The following is a 26,599-nucleotide window of genomic DNA, read 5'->3' as shown; positions in this document are numbered from 1 at the left end:
GAAGATATTTTAAGCAGATATATGTATGTGTGTAGGGGGTGATATGCATGTTTATATATCAGGTAATACCAAATAATAGGGGGAAAAAATTATTGGCAAGAGCCTACCCCTTCTAGTAGATTCTCTTTTTATTAATTTGTCATTTTTGAGAATAAAGTCCAGTTAAGTCTCATTTCTTCCAAATCCATGTTCCATGGAGAAGTGTTTTAGTATTGTTTTTTGAATCAATGGGCATAATGCAGAGAAAGAGGTTTTTATCTGCAGAAGATAATCACATTTTTAGGAGTAATACTGCTGTTATCACAAGAGTGGCCCATTAACTGTAGCACAGCAGTGAGGGGATCACTTCTGAAATGTCATCAGCACTTCTTTTGGTAGAAAGTGTGCTTAAAATAGCCCTGTACACATGGACACCTAACTTGGTATAAAGGTTTCAAATAAAAGTACAGGAAAGTTTTGTGGATTTGTTTGGGTTTTTTTCCTTTTATGGGTGTTCAATTTTATTCACACAGACACGGGCTTTAAAGAGCTGGATTCCCCTTAAGTTTTATTACCTATGATCCAAAATAATACCTTCCATAGCATGTTTTTTTAATAATGATTTAAATACAAATCAACAGAGTGTCTGATCAGACCAAGTTGCTTGGAAGTATCACTGGCTGGAATGCTTTCAAAACGTTTTCAGTGTTATTTTTCTTTTTGAACACAGAATGATTCTTTTTGTAACCCTAAAAATGCTGCTTTTGTAGACTGAAAGTAAAGCTCGATAAAGTCAAATTGTTTTCAGTGGGCTTTGGAACTGGTCCCAGGTCTTTCAGTTTGCAGCTGGCAATCCTTAGCCATCCAGCAGGGAAGCTACATTTGTTTTACTGCAGAACTATTGTAGAAAACATTTTTACATTGTGAATACTCCAGATAATTAACACACAACATTTGACATGAAATATTTTGTGTTAGATATTGGAAGACATCACATTTACCAGTTCATCTTGTCCTACTTCTACCGGTGGTCAGCACCAGAGGAGAAGAAGGCTGTAAGATAAGCATACTGTCAGGCAGGTCATAAAGTTTTCCATATCGCTATCCTAAAATATGAGCTTTAGCACCCCACAGTCATTTGTGGAGCAGTGTTTGTTGTATTAGGTGCTGATCCTGCTGTGAAAGAATGAAGTACATATTACTGCCTTGAAGGGGAGAAAAGACTTCATGCTTCCCTTGGATGTAAGAGAAGTGGACTGAGTCTCTGGAGGAAGATCATCTCGGTTGCAAGAAGAATGGCTCAGTGGTTACCTGCTACACAGACTTCAAAGAGTCTGGTGCAATTTCTTACCTGAACATGTGTCCCTGGATAATTTTGAGCATTCATCACAAGTGATATTAATCTCTAAGAGATAGTTTTCTAGTCTAAAAGTTAAGAAAAAGTCTGTCTTTTGGACAATAGCAAGAGAAAGGACCTCCAGAAAGTGAATCACTTGCAGATACCTATGAGAGACTTTATATAAAGGCAGGATTTCTTTCTTTTTTTTTTTATTATTATTCCTCTGGAGGTGCCTATCTCTTAGCATTCATCACAGAGGAAGACTTGGGCAACTAGCTTTAATTAGACACTTATTATTTACATGACTAAAAATCTAGATCCATTTAGGTATTCGTGGAAGCTAAGCCTTATACTATGAGGAGTGAATTTGTGTCTCTGCATCTTAAATTTTCACCTGTAAAATGCGACACCTTCCTTACAGTGAGACTGTGGGGCATGAAACTTTAAAATTTATATGATGTTGAAACTACAGTTGGGGCCAGAAAATTGCTTAAGATAAATAGATAGAAAAGGATGCTGGAGGCAATGAGTCCCAACCCCCAAAAGGTATGAACTAAATGTTTGTATTCTAATGTTGCTGGCATTTTTACTAACTAAAGGAAAATCTAGAGACAGGACTAAATTTAGAGTTTGAATGAACTGGATGATACTTCAAGCACTGTGTATGAAATATCTTTTAAATATTAACACTTAAGCCACAAAATCCACATTTTCAGTAGCAGAAAGTGGGTGACATTGCTTATTTGTATTCAGTCCCACTGAATTTTTCAAGGCAAAATTTTCAAGGCATTTTTCAAGGCAAAATTCTCACTAAGTAAGTTGGAGGTTGTTGTAGCAACATTTGATTTTTTTTCAATCTCTATGTATTAGATACTATAGCTTATCTCAAGACCTAATGCAACCTATTTTTAATTATTCACCCCTTTGGCCTATAACTGTAATCTGCCTCTTTCGATATTAAAAAGGCAGGACACAGTTCAATTATTTATAGTTTAGATATGAAGAAAATGTGGAGTCCATTCTTCTTTAGAAATATGTCCATGATTCGTAACATCACTAATGAAAAGTTACAAGCTTATATTTATCATGTGGTTCCAATCCAGTTTTAATTTCATAATCTTTTGTGCAAAAAAATACCCCAAAACCCAAACCTTCCCATTTGCATTAGAAAGCAATTGAAATCTGTTCTGCATATGGAGTTGTCTATGACTACAGTCATATTAGTGTACCTCATGAAGTTACTAGACCTGCATGGACCCCAGTTTTGGCCCAACCTTGCATGGTCTTTCGATGCAACAAACTCTGCAGTAAATTAATATAAAATATTAATGGAAAATTGGCATATAAATAGACAAAGCTTTGATTATCTGTACATTTGTCGGTAATCACAGGACACAGAGCAAGTGTTTGCAATCAAGTATCTCACTCTGGAACCAGCTTTGCTACCGTTGCTAGTTATACATTTTGGCCAAATAAGTTGTTTAGACTATCTGCAATGTTCATATAACAGACAACCATTTCAATAGAAAAAATAAGCAACTGTTATCACATTTTATCACATCTAATGTAAAGTGAATAGTGGAGATACACAATATTTCTGGCTGTGTCCTTCTTGCTCTGCTGTTTTTAATGCTTTTCTCTCTGCCTAATTTTTTGTCTCTTCTTTGCTTCCTTTCTATGTTTTGATCTCTTTGCTTGTTTACTCTGACTTCCAGCATTACTTCTTATCGTTTTTCTTCCTCTCAGGACCTTTTTTTTTTCCTGGTATTCATGATATTTCAGCAAGATACAGCTCTGAGAAATATAGTTGTTATTGCTATGCTGCTGGAACGATTCCTGTGTTGTGGTCTCTATCCAGTTTGATCTCAAATCATTGATTATAGCAGTCCCAAGGGTAGAATGGTGAATATGCACTATGGGTATGATTAAAGCAAGAGCCTGTAATTCCCAATGCAAAGAATCAGAATAATAGAGAAAATAGAAATTACTTACAGAAATTCTTCATTAACTGGTTTTCCAAATATTCTTTAATCAGGGGGTAAAAATTATTTCCAAAGCCACCAAGTCAGTGGCCATTTTTCCTTTAATTTCTTTGACCTTTGAACAAATTAACCATTTGTGTCTTTGAACAACTTATTTTAGGCAAACAAATGTACTTGTTTAGGGATCTGAAATCAAAGGGGCGGTCTTTGTCCTGGGTGGTCTTTGTCCTTATTTTCAGTCATAAGCAATTAAGCCACCATTATGTGCATATCTTATGAGACATTCTGCTTCAAAATCACAGTTATTTAAAAAGTATTTGAATCCAAAATGTCATCCAAAAAGGGGATACTTTCCAGTTATCTGCAAAAGGCTAAATGGAAGATTTGAAACAAAATAGCTCCTGGGTTAGAATCTTGTATGTTGTAGTAGCCTTGAGCAAAATTTTACAGTGCAGCTACTTAACCTACAGCCAAATTTCATAATATGAATACTGAGAGACCTGTAGCTATAACCAATACTACTGGGCACCAGTATAATATTTCATTTACACTTCTTACAAAGCAATTTTTGTTAATCTTGCTGCATGAATGAAAAATCTCATCCCATAGTCTCCAATTCACTACCCTCATGAACTCATAAAAAGGTCTTTTAACCACTGCTGTGATTTTCAAGTGGAAATAATAAAATGGCAAGAGTTAAATATTAATATTCAGTCCTTGCATTGTGCCTTTCTTTGATACCAATTACAACTTGAACTTCACCTAACTCAAAAAGACTGCAGACTTCACTCAATTAGCAGTAATAGGATTAAAACATAGCTTTGGAACTGAAGATTTAAATAGGAAAAAAACTCTTGGCAAATGTACACTACATGTACCAAATTAATCTCAAAATAAATATGCAGCCCTGAGTGAAATAAGTGGAATGTGGAATGCTAGAGGTATAGGGCTTATTGTGGGTTGTTTTGCTTTCTTGACAACCTCTGCAGGTTGCATTGCTTTGAAAACTATCATGGCTGTAGAATAACAGTACTTTTTCTTCCTTTAGGTTTATGGATGCTAGAAAAAGTTGCTGCCATTCTCCTTTGAAGAGCACCAAAGCCATTTCTGTCTGTTACACTTTTCTCCATTATCAAATTTGTATGGTTCTCACCTTTGCGAAATTTAAGCAATCCCACAGATGCAAATTACTGCGTTCAAATAGCTGTCTCATGAGAAAGGGTAAATATGCCTTTTCATAGGTGAAAAGTGTCATGGGGACCAAAGCCATGTTTCTATGCTACAGATTTAAAGAGCAGGCAACTGAATTTGTGGAAGAGAATTCTTGTGTTACTTTACCCATGCTGAGTTGTTGGTAGTTTATTTTGTATTTGCATTTGATAGGCAATGAATCACTTTATTTTCACTGCATTTTGAGTATCTGCCTCTACAGTGTATGACACAATGCCCCAAACTGAAGATGCTTTTTGTTTTAGGGAGTACGTTTGACTTCTGAGATAAAATTGGAATGTCCTAGAATTCCCTGTCAAATCAAAAATTGCTTGACCTTGGTTATAAAGAGCTGTTTGTATCCTTTTCTCAGAGGCAAATATGAAAGATTTACATCATGTTTTACTCATCAAAAACTCATACAGCAGGACATTTGAAGTATAGCGAAAGAGATCCAGAACCAGCTGTGAGTCAGGACAGATGGAACTGACACACTTAGCTTTTTTTATTTCCTTCCAACTAGTGGAGAAATCAAGCCCAAGATTGGCCACAGGTTTCTGTTGACAATAACCATGTGTTTCATTTCTGGAAAAATGCACTTCAGGAAATACCAGAGAATTACTAAATGCCCTTTTTCAAAATAGTACAAGAAAATGCTACAGAGATTTGGAAATGAGCATCAGTGATTGCATATTTCCAAAATCTGGCCCTAATATTATGACAGATAATGACTCCACAAAAGAAAAGAAAGAGTAGTTCTTTCATGGGTAAAGATGATTACACAGGAGGGTTGTTAAAGACTGCTTTGTATTTAAGTTCACTAATAAAAAATTTTCATGGCAGTGGCTGTAACAGCAATCAGCATGAGAAAAGACAGTGTAGTCAAGATCACAACATTGCAGAGATCAACAAGGGTTTAGAAGAAACAGGGTTGGCAATAAAAGGAGTGGAAACACCATGATGGAGATACAGAGATACCTCAACTCATATGGGCCACCAATTGCAGCACTCCGGAGTACCAAGAAATAGGTCTGTTCCACTCCAAACCTTCAAAATAAGGAAAAAGTATGCGATCTCTTGAATCAGATTTGCTTCAGCCTCTGTTGTTTTGCTGGACTGCAGGTAATCACAGATAAATCACGACATCTTGACACTATTTCAATCATATTTCAGTTTGATTTCAACTAACTGCAGAGTCTATCTGGAGTTTCCATTCATTTCAATCTCTTTGCCTCTCACTCCAACAAAAGAAGCTAACCTGAAAGCAATTGATCTATAAATTGCAAGGATTCAGTCTGTTTTTTGTAGCAGACATTTTTAATGTCCTGCCTCTGAAAAAGTATTTCTTCCCCAAGTTTTGAAGTGCTAGCCTCCGCAGGTCCTAGATCTTTGCTCAGAAAATTATGTACAAAAGCTAATTCAATTATAATATAGCTTTAAAAGAACCTAACCCTGTCTGACACGGCTCAGGAAATAGACAGGCCACTTAGTTAGACAGGATCATCTGCCTCATGGTAAAAACGTACTGAACTTTTGGGGGTGGTTGGAAATAGTTTTGAATGAATGTATGAGATGCATTACCACTATTGCAGGGCTAGTAAATGGCAGCTGCAATAGCAAAATTCTCCCTCTACACAGCTGGATCACAATATAGCCCTGAGGTCTCTGGTATATCCAAAATAAAAATCTCACTGTCTTCTTTATAGAGTTTGATTTAAAATTCCCCCTCTATAAAGCAAAGAATCACCTAATCACCTTCTCCGATCTGTCCAGCTACAGAAGTGACCAACACATGAAAAAGACAGGCTGTAGAAGTTGATCTGGACAGATTTGGAACCAATAAATCCCACTTTGGTGAGGAGGCGAGAAGAATGGGATGAACACACAACACAGAGACTCCAGCCGTTTAGAGATGGTTGTCATTCTTTATGAAGATTAAGGGACTTGTAGCTCTGCATTCCTATATTAATCCAAAGGCCAGCCATTGTACAAGCTGCCAGAGTACAGGCTTCCAGACACTGCACTTGTGATCAGAGCGTTGAGCTAAATGGAATCCCATTTCTATGCTGGATTTTTTCTGGCTCTGCTATGTTAACTTTACATGGCAGATAAGCAACAATGATTGCAAAGATCGTTAGAAAACATTTAAGAACAAGAAGAGCAATGAATTAAGGCGGTTGAGGAGGAGTCTCTCATGCAGTGGCCAGTTTAGTTGTATATGGGAAGAATTAATATTTTTCAAAATAAGAAAGCTCTTATAGTAAGAGATAAGAGTCAGACTGTTGGATAACTTGCACATCTGATTTGCTTAAGGAGATCTACACAAACTGCAGAGCAAGTGAACTAAGGCTCACAGAATAATGTATGAGGACATGAGGGTTTTTTATTTTTAATATATTAATACAGTTAAAAAGAAAACAAATAATCATGATTTTTCTGGGGAGGTAAGGGAACCATAAACACTACAGGGACTTTGCCTCTAGCATCCAGTGATTTACATACTTTTTATAAAAGTCAGAGTTGGTTTGAAGTCACAAGAAGTAGACCAACCACTGTTAAAATGATTACTTTTTCCCTGTAATGCCTAGGTCCAGTCTATGCCATCAGATTCTCACTTTTATGAGCAATATAAAATTCAGACACAATTTCCAGTTAGAAAGGAAACCATTTCTGCTGGGTCTTCATAACAACCAACAGCTTCTTCCCTTATTTTTTTTTAAACTCAGTGACAACTCTGATATCCAAAGTGGCAACTAATTGCCCTGACAATTAAATGGTATTGCCACAGCACAGCCTTTATGCATTTGTCCTAATAAATGTCAGATGAAGCTCAACTGCTCACTTCAGCAGATGCTAATTTAGGCTGAATAGCACCACTATTCAGAGAGAGAATTTTTTCTTTAAATAAGATTAATCTCACAAATGAAGTGTGGGTTTCCTTCTTATAACAAAGGCCATTGGTTATTCATTAAATCTGAATTACAGGTTTAACAAACACTTGCATAAGAATCATTAATATCATCTGTTATGTGATTATTAATGCAGCGTATAATACTTAATATCTCAACAGTCAGGTCTCTTCGAAATTCAATTACTATAGCCCTTGTCATAGAAACTAGCACTCCTGTTTCAAAGCTCTTTTTTCCCCAGTAACCCATCGGCTTGACTACTTCTTGTTTGGCTGCCATTTGTCAGTTCAGGAATAGTATGACTGTCAAGTCTAGACTTATATCAGACTCCTAACTCCCATCATGGTTCCTACCTTTCCAGTGAAGTCAATAGGAAGCTGGGAGATCTGTTATGCTTTTAATCCTGAGCCAGCATTTCAAAAAATGCTGATCTGCTTTGCAAGTCTGTGGAGCTGATTCATTTTCTCTGTTGTAGGTGACAAGAAACTGAGCCTCCCTTCATTAACACTGGAAAAGCCTGCACACCCTCAAGGTAGGGCCAGCAGTGTTTGCACTATCGTTCTCTACTTTACAATTGCAAAACCTTTGCTAATTCCAGTTGGGACATGTTAATATTCCCCAGGGAAAAAAAAAATTTAAAAATTTCTTATCCCTTCTTGCAAATGTGTTCTGCCCCTATTTGCACCACCCAGTTTGAAATATACACTGAACAGCACATGGCTGTCAAAAGACAAGTTTTACAGGACCCTCTCAAGCTGTAATTTTATTCATAAAATTTATATGCTTGGGAATGGCAGTGGACACTGAGCCCAAAAGTCATGGAAGAGCCCATATTTTTGTCAGTAAATTCTTTACCAACTACAAGAACACAACTGTTTGCAAAATGGCAATTATGAACTGTCCCAGGACCTTGTAACTTCCAGTCCTCACTGAAGAAGAGCACTAGTTGGCATAGACCAAAACTGTGCCAAGAACTCTTCTAAGAGTTGCTGAAAGGATGACTGCCTGGACGTGTCCTGGACATACTTAATTGTACAAGTGTGGACAGACAGCTCACTGCTGCTCAGGGTTCTGAGCTAAGAATACATGGGAAGAAAACAGGAGATCCTGTGATTAAAGCATGACTATTTTTCTTCTTAGACCGGTCTTCCACACTTGTTGGCCTCCTTCATGCAAAGTATCAAAATACACATTAGGCTGAACCTTCCTAACAGTAGACAGCTTCAATTCCTTAGAGAATTGTTACTTGTGATTCTAATTTTGAGTCAAAAATCAAATTTTGATCCAGCATTAATGTTTTCTTCAGCTGATGAAGGTGACAGACCTGCTGAACTCACACAGTAGCAGGGACATCAGTGATTTCCATGCCACAGGAATTTATCGCACAGAAGTAGGTCAACAGCTGTGCTCAGATGTGAAGAGGTGTGTGTAAGAATAGACATAGCAAAAGTAAAAAGGTCTAAAAAAATGACAAAAAATGATGAGGTATATGGAGGAAGAATGGAGACTGTGGACTTTACACACTGTAAGGTTAAAAAGATGAAGTCTGTGAAGTTTGAAAAGGAGAAGAAAAGAAGAGATATTATAAAAGTCTACAAAATAATGAGTGAGACTGAGGATCCTACAAGATATCTCTATTTATTTCCCACTTACCCATATCTTTTGGTCTCTATTCTGCTTCTCGTCTTCCCAGATCTTCCAAAATGTATTTTGCTCTCCTTCCCATTTCCCTTTTCCCTCTTATTTCTGAACCCTTTCACCTCATTTCCACCCTTCCTCTTCTCTATATACTCTTTCTCATGATATAAATATCAATACCAAATATAAGGATTTTATTGATAACAACAAATGTAAGTATTACATTAAAAAATAATAACATTATAGTCCACAGAACTAAAAAGTAACATATTTCAAATGACTGCCATGAAAAAAATCTATGTGAATTCAGCTAACACACAGAGAGCTGTGCTGCTAGAAAACACTTCAGCAAACAGTTCAGGAAGACTTAAAAAGCATAACAACCTCAATTACTTTACTTGTGATAATTTGACATAAAATTAAATTTTAACCCTCAAGCATAAGCTTGTAAGCTAATTTTAAAGTGGAACCAAGAAGTTTTGAGACTTCTATCCTTTCTCTGAAGCAAAAGACATAGAGGTGGAATTCATTTGACTTTGTGTGTATGAGAAAATGAAGATGCCTACATCCAAGCTAATTATTTAGACTTCTTTTCAGTCAACAGGGAGAAAAAAGGCACTTTGAGGGTGTGATCCATCTTACTTGAAAGCAAACACTTAACATAAACCAGATAAACTGGATCTTAAAAAGGCCTGCTTGCCCCACTGCCTACAAAAAGTCACTAAGGCATCTAGTTCAGATTTAGACACTTTTTCAGAGATAGGGGAGATCCCAAGGAAGGCATTCTGAAACAGATTATTGAGCTATATGGACAACTGATCTATTCTAGCTTAACTATTCTTATGTTCCTGGGTGCTGCTAATATGTCATCTACACAGGAGTTGCGGCCTGGAGCAAAGCCTTAAGATGGTATTACAGAGCCTACAGAAGCAGAGGAGATATATACCTGGATCCAAAAAGGATCTTCTTGATTATATAGTGCATCTTCATGTTTTCAAATTATGTATTTTTGTGGGAGTAGTAAGACACTGCCATTCTGTTCTCCCTTTCATACTGTCCCTTAATCCATCAAAAACCTACCAAATTATGTGCCTATCCACCAAAAAACAAATCTGCTTTAGGAAGTGTTTGCATTGTCATATGAAATGTGGGAGTCACTGCAAACCAACAGTTGACAACTGACCAACAACACAGACATCAGAAAAGGAATTGAAAAGATGTCAGTGTGGCAGACACTGGGTAAATGACTCCCTACAAGGGAAACATAAGGCAGGCAGCACAGGACTTTTAAGTGTAACAGATAGTTGTGACTTTCAGAATACTTTTTTAAAGCCATGACTTCCCTCCTAACAATGTCTGGACTGGACCTATTCTGTTTTTAAATACAAAATTTGCCTGCAGAAAGGTTTTAAAAGAGTAAGTATTAAAATTAAGCCCCAGCAGCTTTAAAACCACTATTTCCAAAAGCAATGTAGCCATTTATAGATGTGTTTGCAAGAAGCTTACCTCCAAGCTTCCTCAGTGTGCTGGATCACTGCAATAGTATTATTCTCCCTAGCCACTCATACAGAAGATTGTAGTAGGGTGGGGATTTAAAACTGGTTAACAGACAGACCTTTATGCAGAGTTTTTCCCGGTATATGCAAGCAACAATCACTCTGGCCTCACTGGGAGCTATGGGAAAGTATTTATCAAATACTTACCATGTAGGTACCTGAAATCAGGTGTAAAGATTCTTATCCAGGGACTCCAGCTTCAGCTTCCAACCACTGTCCCCTGCATACCTTTGCTGTGTATATTGGAGTGCCTGTTCTCAATGTTTTGGTATCTCAACAGCTACTGGTGGATTTTCTGCAGGTCACCTTTAAACTTCATTTTACACTAGTTTAAGTGTAAAATCTTTCATGATAATTTATATCTTTTTATATTTTAATAATTTGCTGGACTCTTTGTCTAGTCCTTACCTTCTTATCAGTTTCCTACTGCATCTGTAGAGATCTGAATTGACAGTGTCCAGTAATGGTCAGACCAGCCCCAAGTGCACAGGTAAGCCAGTATCCCTGGTCCTATTCAAGGATTACTTAGTTATTTATATACATTTTTAGATATACAAATTTGATTAATTATTTTGCTGTAATGCTGCTCTGGCAGCTCATTTCCAGTTGATCAAGACTCCCAAGTCTTTGACAAAGTCACACGTTCCCAGGATAAAGTCCCCCATCTTGTTATGACCTGAAAGAGCTTTTCATTTTCCGGAGGTGTAGGTTTTGTACTTCTCATTAAAATACACATTATTTAGCTATGCACACAGTTTCACAGTTTGAAAAGCCCATGCTATTCTATACCAGTAGCATTTTTCTGCACTCTTTTCCACTCCTTCAGCAAAGAAGTCACTTACACGTGTAAACTGTTTTCAGCGGTTGATAATATATTCACAGAATCACACAGGATCACTAAGGTTGGAAAGGACCTGTAAGATGATCAAGTCCAACCATCAACCAAAAAAAAAAAAAACAACCCACCACCATGCCCATTAAGCCATGTCCTACAATGCCATGTCCACATGTTCCTTGAACACCTCCAGGAAGGGTGACTCCACCACTTCCCTGGGCAGCCTGTTCCAGTGTCTCACCACTCTCTCAGTAAAGAAATTTTTCCTAATATCCAGTCTGAATCTCCCCTGGCACAACTTGAGGCCATTTCCTCTTGTCCAGTCACTAGTCACTTGGGAGAAGAGACCAACACCCACCTCTCTGCAACACCCTTTCAGGTAGTTGTAGAGAGTGATAAGGTCTCCCCTCAGCCTCCTCTTCTCCAGGCTGAACAACCCCAGCTCCCTCAGCCGCTCCTCATAAGACTTGTGCTCCAGACCCCTCACCAGCTTCGTCGCCCTTCTCTGGACACGCTCCAGCACCTCAATGTCCTTCTTGTAGTGAGGGGCCCAAAACTGAACACAGTATTCCAGGTGCGGCCTCACCAGCGCTGAGTACAGGGGCACGATCACTTCCCTGGTCCTGCTGGCCACACTGTTTCCGATACAGGCCAGGATGCTGTTGGCCTTCTTGGCCACCTGGGCACACTGCTGGCTCATATTCAGCCGGCTGTCAATCAACACCCCCAGGTCCTTTTCTGCGGGGGAGCTTTCCAGCCACTCGTCCCCAAGCCTGTAGCGTTGCATGGGGTTGTTGTGACCCAAGTGCAGGACCCGGCACTTGGCCTTGTTGAACCTCATACAATTGGCCTCGGCCCATCGATCCAGCCTGTCCAGATCCCTCTGCAGAGCGTTCCGACCCTCCAGCAGATCAACACTCCCGACCAACTTGGTGTCATCTGCAAACTTGCTGAGGGTGCACTCAATCCCCTCATCCAGATCACCGATAAAGATATTAAACAAGACCAGTCCCAAAACTGAGCCCTGGGGGACTCCGCTTGTGACCAGCCACCAACTGGATTTCACTCCATTCACCACAACTCTCTGGGCTCGACCGTCCAGCCAGTTTTTAACCCAGCGAAGAGTGCACCTGTCTAAGCCACGAGTCGCCAGCTTCTCCAGGAGAATACTGTGGGAGATAGTGTCGAAGGCTTTAGTAAAGTCCAGGTAGACAACGCCAACAGCCTTTCCCTCATCCACTAGGCAGGTCACCTGGTCATAGAAGGAGATCAGGTTGGTCAAGCAGGACCTGCCCTTCATGAACACGTGCTGGCTGGGCCTGATCCCTTGGTTGTCCTGCACGTGCCCTCTGAGCGCCCTCAAGATGAACCTCTCCATAATCTTCCCCGGCACGGAGGTCAGGCTGACAGGCCTGTAGTTCCCCGGATCCTCCTTCTGGCCCTTCTTGTAGATGGGCGTCACGTTGGCAAACCTGCAGTCATCTGGGACCTCCCCCATTAACCAGGACTGTTGATAAATGATGGAGAGCGGCTTGGCAAGCTCCTCCGCCAGCTCCCTCAGCACCCTTGGGTGGATCCCATCAGGCCCCATAGACTTGTGAGTGTCCAGGTGGCATAGCAGGTCATTAACTGCTTCCTCCTGGATCACGGGGAGTCTATTTTGCTCTCCATCCTTGTCTTCCAGCTCAGGGAGCTGAATACCCTGAGGATACCTGGTGTGGCTATTAAAGACTGAGACAAAGAAGGCATTAAGTACCTCAGCCTTTTCCTCAGCCTTGGTGACAATGTTCCCCCCTGCATCCAGTAAAGGATGGAGATTCTCCTTGGCTCTCTTTTTGTTGTTAATGTATTTATAGAAGCATTTTTTGTTATCCCTTACGACCATGGCCAGGTTGAGCTCTAGCTGGGCTTTTGCCTTTCTAATTCCCTCTCTGCATGACCTAACGAGGTCCTTGTACTCTTCTTCAGCTGCCTGCCCCTTCTTCCAAAGGTGATAAATTCTCTTTTTTTCCCTGAGTCTCAGCAAAAGCTCCTTGTTCAGCCAGGCTGGTCGTCTTCCCCACCGGCTCTTCTTACGGCACATGGGGACTGCCTGCTCCTGCGCCTTCAAGATTTCCTTCTTGAAGAACGTCCAGCCTTCCTGGGCCCCTTTGCCCTTCAGGACTGTCTCCCAAGAGTCCCTCTCAACCAGTGTCCTGAACAGGCCAAAGTCTGCCCTCCAGAAGTCCATCGTAGTGGTATTGCTGACCCCCTTCCTTACTTGGCCAAGAATTGAGAATTCAATCATTTCATGGTCACTAAGCCATTCATGTAGCACTGGGCTGAAAACTCATTCTTGTGCTACTCCAAAGGACACACACTACACTTGATCTTAGCCAAAAAGCCAAGAAGCGATGGTTGGACTTGATGATCTTACAGGTCTTTTCCAACCTTAGCGATTCTGTGATTCTGTGATTCTGTGACTACAGCAAAATCAGCAACAATCCCCCATTTCCAAATCCATTTTCACATCTGTCAGTTATTTAGTTTATTAATCCAATTATTGCATGGAAAGTTAATTTGCCATGGGTACTAATCAAATACCTTGAAGAAGTCTGACTATATTATATTAACAATCTTACCTCTACCAACCAAACTTGAAATCAGATCAAAACAGATACAAAGTTAGTTTGAGAACATCAATTTTCCATAAGCCACATTATCTTTCTTTCATTCTTTGTTAAGCAAGTCCCATATCAGCCATTCTTTTGCTACTTATGATTAATAATCTGTTAACTCTTTTAAAATATTGCCATAACAATGGAGTCCTTCCAGTCATAACACCTTCTCACCAGGGAATATATCTTGTTTTGAATGTTTGTATTTTAATTATTATTTCTGGTTTTAGCAACGATGATTACTATAATATAATATTGCTCTTTTTACCTAAAAGTCACCAATGGTCTTTACAAAGGACATGCACAATCCTGAACTTGCAAACATACAGTGTATCACTGACAAGAGAGGCATGCCATAGAGAAGGGAGAGGCTGAAGAAGGATTATGTATGTTAATTAAACAATTTAACCTCCACTCAAATGTACCCATTAAAGGATGAGAGAGGGAACAAGATAAGTAGCAACCTGAAATGCTAAATAATTAGTTCGCTTTGATTGATTGCTTGAAGAATAAAAGACACTAAAATTTCCACCAAAACTAATATTTGATAAAAGCCATTCCTAAAGAAAATAAATTTTCCTTCAAATTGTGTTCCTAGTCATTATCTAAGCTGAACTTTGAGTAAGATACTGGAACACTCCTGAGAAAAGGGCAGCAGGGTGTAAACATGGAGAGTACCGACCTGGCCTTTGCCCACTGACTGAAGCATAGCATTTCTCACTACATGTTGACCTTCACCTCATCAGGCATTCATTCAAGAGCAGAAGTCACACTTTTTGAGTCACAAATGGCATCCTACTTTCCTCTGGATTTTCTTTCAAAATCTCCAATCCAGATGTTTGCTGAAGCCAAAGTTTCTTAGTTTATAGGGCTTACAAATACCGCAGGAGGAAACTTGGTAGCTCTTTTACTGCCTCTGGTATTTCTATAGGTTAACCTGCCTTCCTGGAGAGTATAGGTGACTCTCCCTGGTCAACACAGAAATTAATCTGGATCCAGGTTTTGTGCCATAAAAAGAGGCCTCAGCATGAGGCCTCAGACTTCGAACTCTCTTTATTAAGCCTTTGCTACTGTTTTTCTAAAATACCAAACTAACCCTTTCTTGCTACCTTTCTAAATCCTTGATCTCAAAGACAGTGTTCTCAATGGTATTTTATGGTAAATGTTCACTCAAGATGGATTCCTTGTTAGTGCTCACTCTGGGCAATGAAATACTGCTTTAAGATTTTTTATCATTTGACTGCCATGCAAATGTGCTACACCTATCAACACCAGAACTTCTGTGACTGCAAAGAAATTGTGGGACTTTCAGAAAGGTATAATGCTCTGTCCTTACATGCTGTGAACCCCAAGTTCCCACCTTAGACTTTATAACCCCTCAAAGATTTATAATTCCTCTATTCTTCCCAACCAATCCCTTTTAACCTTCCAGACAGCCAACAAAGGACAGATCGGCTTTGCTGTGAAGCCTCCGGTAGAAAATTTACTCAATCATAACTCTTGCTGCAGAGCAATGACAGTCAGTCCTTAACAGCGTGCTGGCAGCCCACAAATGGGCAAAAAGAAATCATGTCTAGAAGTCAACCTGTCTATAGGAATATAACTTAAAACACTGCTACTTAATTATGGATTGGGCATGATTTCTTGTCTAAAACTTGAAACCTGCCTTTGAAAAATTCCTCTGGTGGCCTGATCTTCTTTGAGACCTTTTGGACGTGTTGCTTCCTGTCTGCCCTGACTTCTTCACAGGAATATTTTTAGTTTTCTCTATTTTTTTATTCTACTTCTAGTATTTCTCTCCAGTAATATATGACTTTCCACATCCTTTTTATCATTACTTCTTTTTTTTTTTCCTCTCCTCTTACTTGGTTTCTCACCATTTTTCCTCAGTCCTTCCAGTTTCCCTATTTCCTGTTTCTTTCACCATTTCCCTCTCCTATCCCCTCCTTGCTTTACTTTTCCTCAGCCCCCTCCTTACTTTTTCTCCACCTTTTCCCACTTCTCTTTTCCTTGTGATTTCCAACCTGCAAAGAGCTATCCCTGCAGGCTCTTCAGCACCCTTTGATCACCTGCTAGCCTCTGCAGGTGAGCTCCTCCAGCAGCTCCACCTGTCCCAGTTAACCCAGAGACTCCAAAGGGGCTGAGAGGGACTTGTTTTCCAGCAGGAGCCAGAGGAGGGTTAGTACTGCCCTGAAAGTTGAAGCAGAGGGTCAGTTTGGCAAAGCAGGGAGATCGGCAAGAAGACATGGAGCCAGCCACACGCCACCTCATTTATGTTCCCCCAATTAAAGCAGCCTGTAAGGAAAGTAGCATGCCACTGTAGTGCACTGGTGTAGTGACCCCTCTGAGTGCTTGCTATTGCTCACCATACTCAGCATTTCCTCTCACTGATTGATAGGATGATACATGTGTGTATGGCAGAGAAGAGATTCATTACAGCACATTAGCCAGACAGGCAGATAAATGCCCACAGGGGCAGAAAAGCTGTAAGGAATAAATAAAAACTTTATTATTTTTCTTAAACTTCTTTTCCTCAGGCTACAGTGAGGAATACTGGAGGAACGGGAGAGCGGAGGAAGCCCAGAAGAGAAAGGGAGTGGCAAGAACTGGAGGGAAAGTTTAATAGCAGTCAAAGAAAGGTTTAAAATATTTATTGTTGGATTCAGAGTTTGGATAGTAGCTGAATCTCTACTTACCTTTTAATTTCCTTCACACTGCTAAATGAGAAAGAAAGGGTCAGCGCATCAGATACCAAGCTATCAGAACATTCTTGATGTAACATCTCTGAAATGGCTACCTGGCTGCTCCACTCACTGCAATTAATCATTCCTCAGTTTTAAAAATGAAAAACAAACTAGTATCAGCCTTTATCAACAGCTGCCACCATGTGGTATCTGAAATACCACAATTACTTCCCATTTGAATAGAGAGAAATATGGTGGCATCATCTGATCCGTTCAGTGATAGTTTTTAAGCATCAATTCCGTAACGCACAGCTCACAAGAGATGACATGTCTGACGTGCAGCAGCTCTGCACCCCTGCACACGCCCTGCTGAGGCCAAGGAGTGGGCAGCCTGTGTGATGTTGCCCCTGACACCATGGCCACTCTACCAAACCACTTCCCCATCGCTCGTCCTTGGAGCTGGGAGACCAGACCACAGTCCAGTACCGCCCCAGGCTGTCAACAGCAGTGCATGAAAAAAACGTATTCCCAAATGGCTGATGCCAAAAACACATCTGCTGGACACGGATTTACCAGGAGGCACCATCCTCTCTCCCCATGTCATGAGAAGCTGCCTGGTCTGCCACGGGCCAAGGGAGCAAACATGGAGCTGCTGGGCCCTGTTCCTGCTTCCCCTGGCTGGACCTCAGCCTGTCTGCTGCCTGGAAATACAGCATGATGTGGAAAGAAAACTCCAGAGACATTGCACTATCCAAAGGGAAGATGGAGTGTAAATTGCCAGCCCTAGATTATTAGGGAGTTGATTCTAAGATTAATGATTCAAGAAGCATGTATTGAGGCAGCATGGCGACAAGACCTAGTTAGTTAATACCCTGGCATTTGCTTGCTTGAGCCCCATGTATTTTGTAGAACATGTTAATTCCGACAGCTTTACCCCTCTTCTCCATCCTGGATTTCATTTAGGTGCCCTTCAAAATGAGCTAATTATGTTACAATTAAGAATAGCTTTCTGTAGGTAACACAGCATTCAGAAATCTGCTTTGTAAATATCTGTTGGTAGTAAAGGTACCTCTGAAATTGCTGGAGCTTTGTCTGATGAAAAGTGTGTTCCCACTGGCAAAAATCCGTTGAACCCTGGATGCTTTGAAACTGGCATATGACACTGTGAATAATGTGTATGGGCTTCTTCTTGAGGGTGCTTGTCCGTCCACTCTTGATTCTGTAGCTTTCCTCTGAGCTGAAACTGTAGTCCAGTCAGTGCCTGCAGCATTGCTTTATTTCTTCCCTTTCCACTATTCGCAGAGCTGAAAAAATCACTATAAAACACACACACAAAATAGAAGCAGCAATTTAATTTCTTGCACAATGTACCTCCACTATTGGAAAAAAAAAAAAAAAACTTAAATATAAAACCAAATTAATGTTATGGTTATAGGGTACCCATAAGGACATAATCCTTAACATACCACCAAAAAAAAAAAAAAAAAAGATGAGAAGAAACAGTTGGCATTCAGTTAACAATCATGTTTGGAGGTCTGTGACTGACTTTGTTATTCCAAGGGAAGCCAGGTACCAGTCTCTTGGGATTAGGTACAAAGGCGAGAAAAAAGTGGACGTGTATGACTCTCAAAGGTGACTGATGGGTTAATAAAACAGTGTGTTTTCTGTTCACCCACTCTTCCTCTCAGTGTGCAAGTACATTAAAATATGTCAAAAGGAAAGCCATTTGCTCGGGAAAAATAATTCAGCTAAAAGTCAAAATTTCCAGCTGGTGTATTGCCTTGGTGTGTGCAAGTGCAAGTTAACAAAGTGACCCACACATCTCACTGGATGAAAGTTGGTATCCTCATTAAAGTAGAAACAAACACTTTAAAATAGGAACAACTGCCAGTTAAAAAAAAAAAGGACCACAATTGATATGAGAAGCCTTCATTTTTCCACATTCTGTTTCCTACTTGCTCTATAGCAAATATGATATATACTTAAGTAACCTTTTGCAAAGTAATGAAGGTAAAACTGATTCTGTATGCAGTAACCATTCCCATTTGCTGGAGGAATTGTGTTGCTAACAACTATCCACATTATCATTCTATGTTTAGAAGAAGAAATATTTTCACAATCCAGTTTCTAAACTGCCACATACACCATAAGGATTGGTTCCTGTGAAGAGTTACCCTTTCAAAAGTGAATAGCTCTGGGGAAGAAAACTTTATATCAGAATTGCTCATGCTAGAAAGTATTTGTAGGATCAGCCTGCAACCCTTTAAAATAAAGGCACATTTATACTGGTCTATACTGCCTTTGCCCCCAGGAAATACATTGAGGCTTGAACACCATCACTAATTCATTGCAGTGTGGGCATTTTTTGTAATATGAACAGCATGAGACATTAGATCTCCTGTTCCTTGGCCCAGGCCCTGGGAGAAAGCACTATCACATAAAGAGAAAGCAAAATGAGGGAAGTGGTACACCGTGGTGTGAGCCACCTTTTGTTTATTGATGATGTGATTTTCTCAGGAAAAAAAAAGAGGAGTAAAGAAGTTTTCCAAAATCTGTAATGAGAAGAGTATATTACGATGAATTGTCTGAACCACAGAATCCCAACATGGGTGAGGTTGGAAAGGACCTCTGGAGACAATCTATTCCAACTGCCCTGCTCAAATCACGGTCAGCCACAGTACGTTACTCAGGGCCATGTTGGGTTTTAAATATCTCCAAGGACAGAGACTCTACAACCTCCCCAAGCAACCTATTCCAGTGTTTGACCACCCTCACAGTTAAAAAAGTTTTTTCTTATGGGGGAATTGAAATTTCCCCCATTTCAGTTTGTGCCTATTGCCTCTTGGCCTGTCATTGGGCACCACTCAGAAGAGCCTGGCTCCACCTTTTTTACTCCCCCCCATCAGGTATTTATACACATGAAGAAAATCCTCCTGAACCTTCTCTTCTCCAGGCTGAACAATGTCAGCTCTCTCACCCTCTCCATGTATCTCACATGCTCCAAACCCTTCAGCATCTTTGTGGCCCTTTGATGGACTCGCCCCAGTACATCCACATCCCTATCATACCAGGCAGCCCAGGACTGGATGCAGGACTCCAGCTGTAGCCTCCCCAGTGCTAAGGAGAGGGGAAGGATCACACCCTTAACTTGCAGGTGATGCAGTGCTGTTCCTGATGCACCCAAGGAGAGGCTGTTGGGCTTCCTTATTGAAAGGGTGCATTGCTGGCTCATGGTCCACCAGGACCCCCAGGGCCTTCTCTGCAAAGCTGCTTCCCAGACAGTCAGACCCAGCCTGCACAAGTGCATGCAGTTATTCCTCCCCCGGTGCAGGACTTGGCATTTCCATGTGTTGAATTTCTTGAGATTCCTGTCACCCCATTTCTCCAGGTTGTGAGTAGCCCCAAGAGCCCTTTGAGCTCTCCTGCATGGCAGCGGGCTGCACGCCAGGATTTCCCCTTGAGTAGGGACGCCTCTCAAGGTTACTCCTCGAGATTGAGAGGTTCCTTGCCGCAACAGATTCTCGGTAAGTGACTAATTGCATCCAAAACTTTGAAACCTTAGCTAAATGATATAAAGGATTGATTGTGCATACATAAACCTTTAGACACAAACCATTGACCAAGTCTGGGACTAAATCTGAATCCAGCCGCACCTAGACTCCTCTCTGAGAAGGAGTTTAGAAAGCAAGGGGGTCCTTTCTGAACCTCACAACTCAACAGGAGGGTCTTCCTGACAGTTTTGTTTGACCCTGTCCTGCATGCAGTAAACAGTCCAAGTGTACCTTGCCATCAAATCTGATTAAGATAATGTTGCATTTACCATCAAACTTTGTTAAATCAATATTTCATATCAATAAAATATATTGTTGCTTCTCTTTTACTAGTGAAGTGCACTCCCTATCACTCCCATCTGCAACATTTCCTAGCTCTTCTGCAGTGTGAACGGTTTCTCTTCCTTCCCTCACTGGCCCTCTCTCCTCTTTTGGCCAAATTACTCCAATGTGAATACCTGCAAAGTTCTAAAATATGAAAACTGAGAAGATGGCTGTAACTGCCCCTTCCTGGTCACTGCAGTCTTATCATGCCTATTTGGTTGTCACACTTGCATACTAAGAACCTAATATTGCAGTCCTTTTGCAAGCAAAACTCCCCATTGACTGGTATGTCTTTGTATTAAAAAATTTACTGGATATGAGGAGCGGCAGTTCTGAACAAAGGAATTTAGTCATTTTTCTTTTTGTTTTCCCCTTCAAAAATGCCCTAAGGCAGTCATCTATTTCAGTCAATGCAAGGCTGAAAATGTTCAATAAAAAAAAAATCTGGTTTTGAGCAATAGAAACATAAAAGACATCTAAAACCACAAATATTATTTTTGTACACATTGAGGACCAGATTTCTTCACATTTCATTGACCTTTTTGTTAACTCTTTGCTTGCCAACTCTTTTGCCTGGAGCAACTTTTGAGAGTGAAGGAATCTGTTTATTAAGGAATGTGTATTTATGATCTCTTAGTTATATTAGTGGGGGAGGAGGACAGTCACATATAAAAATGTTATGTATAAAAGACATACAGAATCTTGAAGTATATTTCTATTTATAAAAGTTTCATTTATCTCAGCAATTTTGAAATTAAATAAGTAAAAAGTAAGTGAAATTAATATTTTGAAACTGAAATCCAACTTATGATTTGCACAATAGCTTACAAATGGCTGAACAAAGTTAATCCTACTTAATTTCTGCAGTCATTTAAAATACAATTTGTCTCTTCCCATGCTGCTTTCTTCAGAACTAATCAAAAAAGTAGCATCCCAAAAAAACCATGTAATATCTTTTTCGTATTTTTATTTTTGTTGATAGTTCGAGGATTTAAAAATTTTCTAGTCAGACCAACAAGTCAAAGAACTCCAACGGAAACAAAAAAAATTTGAAAACTGTGTTAAAATTAAAAGTATGTATGAGTTATTTAAGAGTAAAAAAAATCTCATAAGAATTTTGTGTGAAGATTATGTTTACATGAAAGGTAAATATATACTGATTTGGAAATATCTAGTGAGTTTATCCAAAGAACCTTAACTCTGATCTGTAGGAATGCCAAGCAATAAATGTGTATTTATGTTGATAGCAGTTCAGTCTTTGCAGCTCCAGAAAAGATTAAATTGATTTTTAAAAATTCAATACAGTTTATGTAACTCAAAATCTGGCATAATGTATTTTTTTATTATTTCCAGTTTGAGTAAAACATAAGACACAGAAATTCTGCAAAAATGTTTTACATTTTACAAAAGGGCACAGGGAAATAAGTAGGATGAGTTAGAATATTAAATGATGAAGATAATGAACAAGTGGGCTTACTTGAGAACTGGAAGGATGATTCACTAAAATAGTATTTCAGCAGTGTGTAAAAGGTATATTGGTGCAATAAAAGACAAGAATGAGAACTGGTCAGAGAGCTGCATTAAGCTATAAAGGAGGACACCCAGGAGATATGGAATTACATATCCAGACACATCACATTATGACGCAGGCAAAAGCCTTGCTGTAGAACATTAACACCTGAGAATCACACCTAGAATAATCTAATGAGCAACACATATCTTTTTGAGCAGCATATACCAGAAAGATGAATAGAGTGGAAGGAAATTAAATGAAGGTAAACAGCAAACATTGATAAGGGACTTAGGAGCTGAGTTATGAAGAAAGCTGGAAAGAATTACATGACAAATACAGTGTTTTTAACATTATATATATGAAAAATACAACCACCAAGAAAGAAACAATTATTACAAAAAGAAAATATGTAATTATGGTGATGCTAAGATGATTAAGATTATTAAGAATATCATAACAATTCTTCACAGACAATATGAAGCAATAAGGATATATTGTCCCAAAGAAAGTGGTATAATCCCCATCATTTGATTCGTTTAAATTGAGACTTGGCAAAACATTAGTGAAGTTATTGTACAATAGGTCATGATCCTGTATTGGTAGGGGATGGACAAAATGACCTAGCAGATCTTTTCCCTCTCAATCTTCTTTGATTCTAAAAGGCTCTAAGTCAGATGCTTCCATCATTTGTCTGCGAGATCAGCAGACCTCAGAGCTACCACAGGGAGACCTGTAAGGGTGAGGGTGACTGTAGACTTGGCTAATAAAGTATCAGAAGCCCATAACAGTCAAGAAATTCTTTCTTTTGTATTGTTATAAATATATATGTACCTTCTTTTTAGGATTCAGTGTGAATGCACAGAAAACTAAATTTTAAGACATTGAAAGGCAAAATAAGTGTAGAGGTCACTACTGCAGAGGGATCAGGCTGCAGTACCAGCAAAAGAAAATGTACAGTCCCCTGCCATTGACTTTTTGAAAATGCAGGTCTCAAAGGTAAGGCAGTAGCAAGATTTCATGCACAAACTTATTTTTTTCTTGATTACCATACACATAGAAACAAATTTTTGTAGCAAACCTACCAAAAGCTTCATTTCTGCCCATCTATGCAGTTTTCTGTCTTTCTTTAACAATTGACAGAGTTAGAAAGTAATGTTTGAGAAACAACCTAGAACCAAAGAAAGCTATTTCATTTGAAGACATTCAGGAAAATTCAATACCCTGATGACAATTAGGGTTTCCTGTTATGAAGGCAGGAGGTAGTGAGACAGGATAGCAACTACTGGTTATAAAGGTCTGTCATGCCTGGGTCTGTTGTGACCATAGCATCTGACCATAACCCTGAGATTTCACTGAGGGCTTCCTACCTCAACTCTATGTCAGAAGTGTGTTCAAATGCATTGGGTGTCAGCCTAACATTGTGTGAATGGGACAACTAAATATTACTACCTACACCGCCATTAAGGCTGTGTGTTATGCTGACCTTGTGTAGAAGTGGGCAGCCTAAAGCACAAGTGTAAAAAGACATAGAGAAAGGGCAGCATCAGTAAGCCTCCAGGTGATGACCTACTGAAGTGGAAGTGGCTGTGCGTGTAGCCACCCTATCTTGCCTCCTTCTGAAGCTGAGGAGAAAGCCCGATGATTTGCTGCCAGCTTCATCTGAGGGAAAGATTAGTGTTAGTTCTTTCTTAAACTGACTGCTTGTGTGGTTCCAATGTTCATGCCACACAAACTGTTAGAGTTACAAAAGGGAGAGCCTGTTAGACACATACAATACCTGTAACGATGTAAGGAGATAGAGCTGATGAGGTTTTTGCTGAAAAAAAACCTGCCTTACAAATCTCTTAAATTTCTTTGAGGCAGTCACTGAGCATGTGGAAAAATTGGAGACAGATTGCATAGTTCACTGGGACTTCCAAAAGACTTTTAGAAAGTTCCCTCACCAACGGTGGCTAAAGAGGACTACGGTGCGGACTAAAGAGGACTCCTGAGAGCTCCTCACGAGGACTAATATCAGGCTGAAAAACAGGAAACAAAAAGTAGGGATAAATGGTCAGTTTTCTCAATGAAATTAGAATAGAATAGAATAGAATAGAATAGAATAGAATAGAATAGAATAGAATATTTCAGTTGGAAGGGACCTACAACAATCATCTAGTCCAACTGCCTGACCACTTCAGGGCTGACCAAAAGCTAAAGCATGTTATTAAGGGCATTGTCCAAATGCCTCTTAAACACTGACAGGCTTGGGGCATCAACCACCTCTCTAGGAAGCCTGTTCCGGTGTTTGACCACCCTCACGGTAAAGAAATGCTTCCTAATGTCCAGTCTAAACCTCCCCTGGTGCAGCTTTGAACCATTCCCACGTGTCCTATCACAGGATACCAGTGAGAAGAGATCAGCACCTCCCTCTCTATTTCCCCTCCTAAGGAATCTGTGGTGAGCAATGAGGTCGCCCCTCAGCCTCCTTTTCTCCAAACTAAACAACTTAGCCACTCCTCACAGGACATTCCTTCCAGCCCTTTCACCAACTTTATTGCCCTCCTCTGGATGTATTCAAAGACCTTCACATCCTTCTTAAATTATGAGGCCCAGAACTGCACACAGTACTCCACGTGAGGCCACACCAACACTGAATACAGAGGGATCATCACCTCTTTTGACCGGCTGGTTATGCTGTGTTTGATGCACCCCAGGATGCAGTTTGCCCTCTTGGCTGCCAGGGCACACTGCTGACTCGTGTTGAGCCTGCTGTCAACCAGCACCCCCAGACCCCTTTCTGCAGGGCTGCTCTCCAGCCAGTCCTCTCCCAGTTTATACTGGTGCCCAGTGTTACTCTGTCCTAGGTGCAGAATCCAGCATTTGTGCTAGTTAAATTTCATCCCATTAATCATTGTCCAATGCTCCAATCTATCTAGATCCCTTTTTGCCATTAGCAAAATCCCAGAGGTATCACCGGATGCTCCAAATGTTCAGAAATAGTTTCTAAAAACTGTAGAGGGGAAAGTAACTAAATTTGCTAGTTATTGAAGGTAGTATAACTGAAGGGTCTCATGACATTGACTAAACAGTTAAAAAATGGCAGATGAAATTCACTGTCAGCAAAAATTATGTGATGTACTTGGAGGAACACATTTCTAACTTTATACACTATTGGCAGAGGCTCTTATGGAAATAGTTGTTACCACTTAGGAAAGGGTTTTGAAGCTAAAACGTTCTCTAAGATGGCAAATCCAATGGTCAGTGGCAATCAAACTAGCAGACACAATATTAGAAACAAACTACACAGAAGAAAAGGTAATGTCATGGATTAAATTCAGTGTATTCATACCTCAAATGTAGTGTCCTTCTTGTCTATCTGTGTAAAAACAACACTGCAGAAACAGAAAGGTGCGAAAAAGAACAGCAAAGGTGGTTGAAGATATACCATGACTTCTTCATGAGGATCAAGTAAACAGACAAAATTCTCCATCCTGGAGAAAAGACACCTCAGGCAAGATAGGATATAGGTATGTGTAAAACATGCATGGAGGGAAGAAGGTGAAGAGAAAACACTTCATACTTTTCATTAGTTAAGAAGTAGGACCATCATGTCCATGATGAAATCACCACAGGACAAGCTCAGAATAAAGAAAAGGAAAACATTTTTACTATGTCTAAACTGTGGTACTTTTTGTCAGAGGATTACGTAGAGAGGGAAAAGTTACATAGGTTTGAAAAGTCACTGGGTTAACTAATGGAAAAACATCAAGGGCTATAAATTACAAAGACACCATATCTCTGGCTCAGGGATTACCAGAGCTGCAGATTGCTTGAAGCTGGGATTGTTTCCTGAAGGAGTATGATTGCTTTCTGGAAGTGTCCTTTGACTCTTATCTAGGCTTCTACTACTACTGACTGCTGAAGACTGGGTACTGAGCCAGAAAGACACATGGTGCGATCCACTATGGTCACTTATTACATTCTTACAAGGAAACAGAGAAGAGCATCTCTGGGGAGATAGGATTGTTTCCTGTGCAGTGTACATCATCAATACCTTTAACAATCAGCCAACTGTATAAGGCCCCACTGCACCAGAACGGTACTAGCCTTACAAAAGGTATTCATACATCCTAACAACTACTGAAAATCTTTCAGGCACCCAGTTGCCATAAATTTCATTAAGCTTTAATGTGACCAGTAGGACAAGAAAATCATTTGGCTTCTCTTCCAGAATGAAATTTTTTTCTAAACTGGGCCTCCTGCAGTCACTTGGGTGTCCCTTCAGTACAGGTCTTAGGACCTCCTAGGCAATGCAATGCAATGTTCTCAATGATCTGTGTTAGAGTAAGGGTCTTTCAGATGAATGAAGAACAAATTCAAGTTTCACAGACCCTCTAATGGAAAAACACTGTATCCAGTACAGAGTACAAATTCAGATCAG

The 26,599-nt window shown here is 39.9% G+C and overlaps 1 protein-coding gene across 1 annotated transcript in view; it reads right to left on the bottom strand.

Annotated features, from left to right (window-relative positions):
- Positions 1-18,058, bottom strand: part of TFEC (transcription factor EC) — a 97,720-nt gene extending 79,662 nt beyond the window's left edge. Inside the window, exon 1 of the mRNA XM_059816546.1 lies at positions 17,858-18,058. Coding sequence (XP_059672529.1) covers positions 17,858-18,058 — 201 coding nt within the window. The remainder of the gene's footprint in view (positions 1-17,857) is intronic.
- Positions 18,059-26,599: the final 8,541 nt, after the last annotated feature.

This window comes from Gavia stellata, chromosome 4, assembly GCF_030936135.1.
Source record: "Gavia stellata isolate bGavSte3 chromosome 4, bGavSte3.hap2, whole genome shotgun sequence".
In the NCBI taxonomy this organism is placed as follows: Eukaryota; Metazoa; Chordata; class Aves; order Gaviiformes; family Gaviidae; genus Gavia; species Gavia stellata.
Note: the sequence above shows the minus strand (reverse complement) of the source record. Positions and strands in the feature narration are given on the sequence as shown.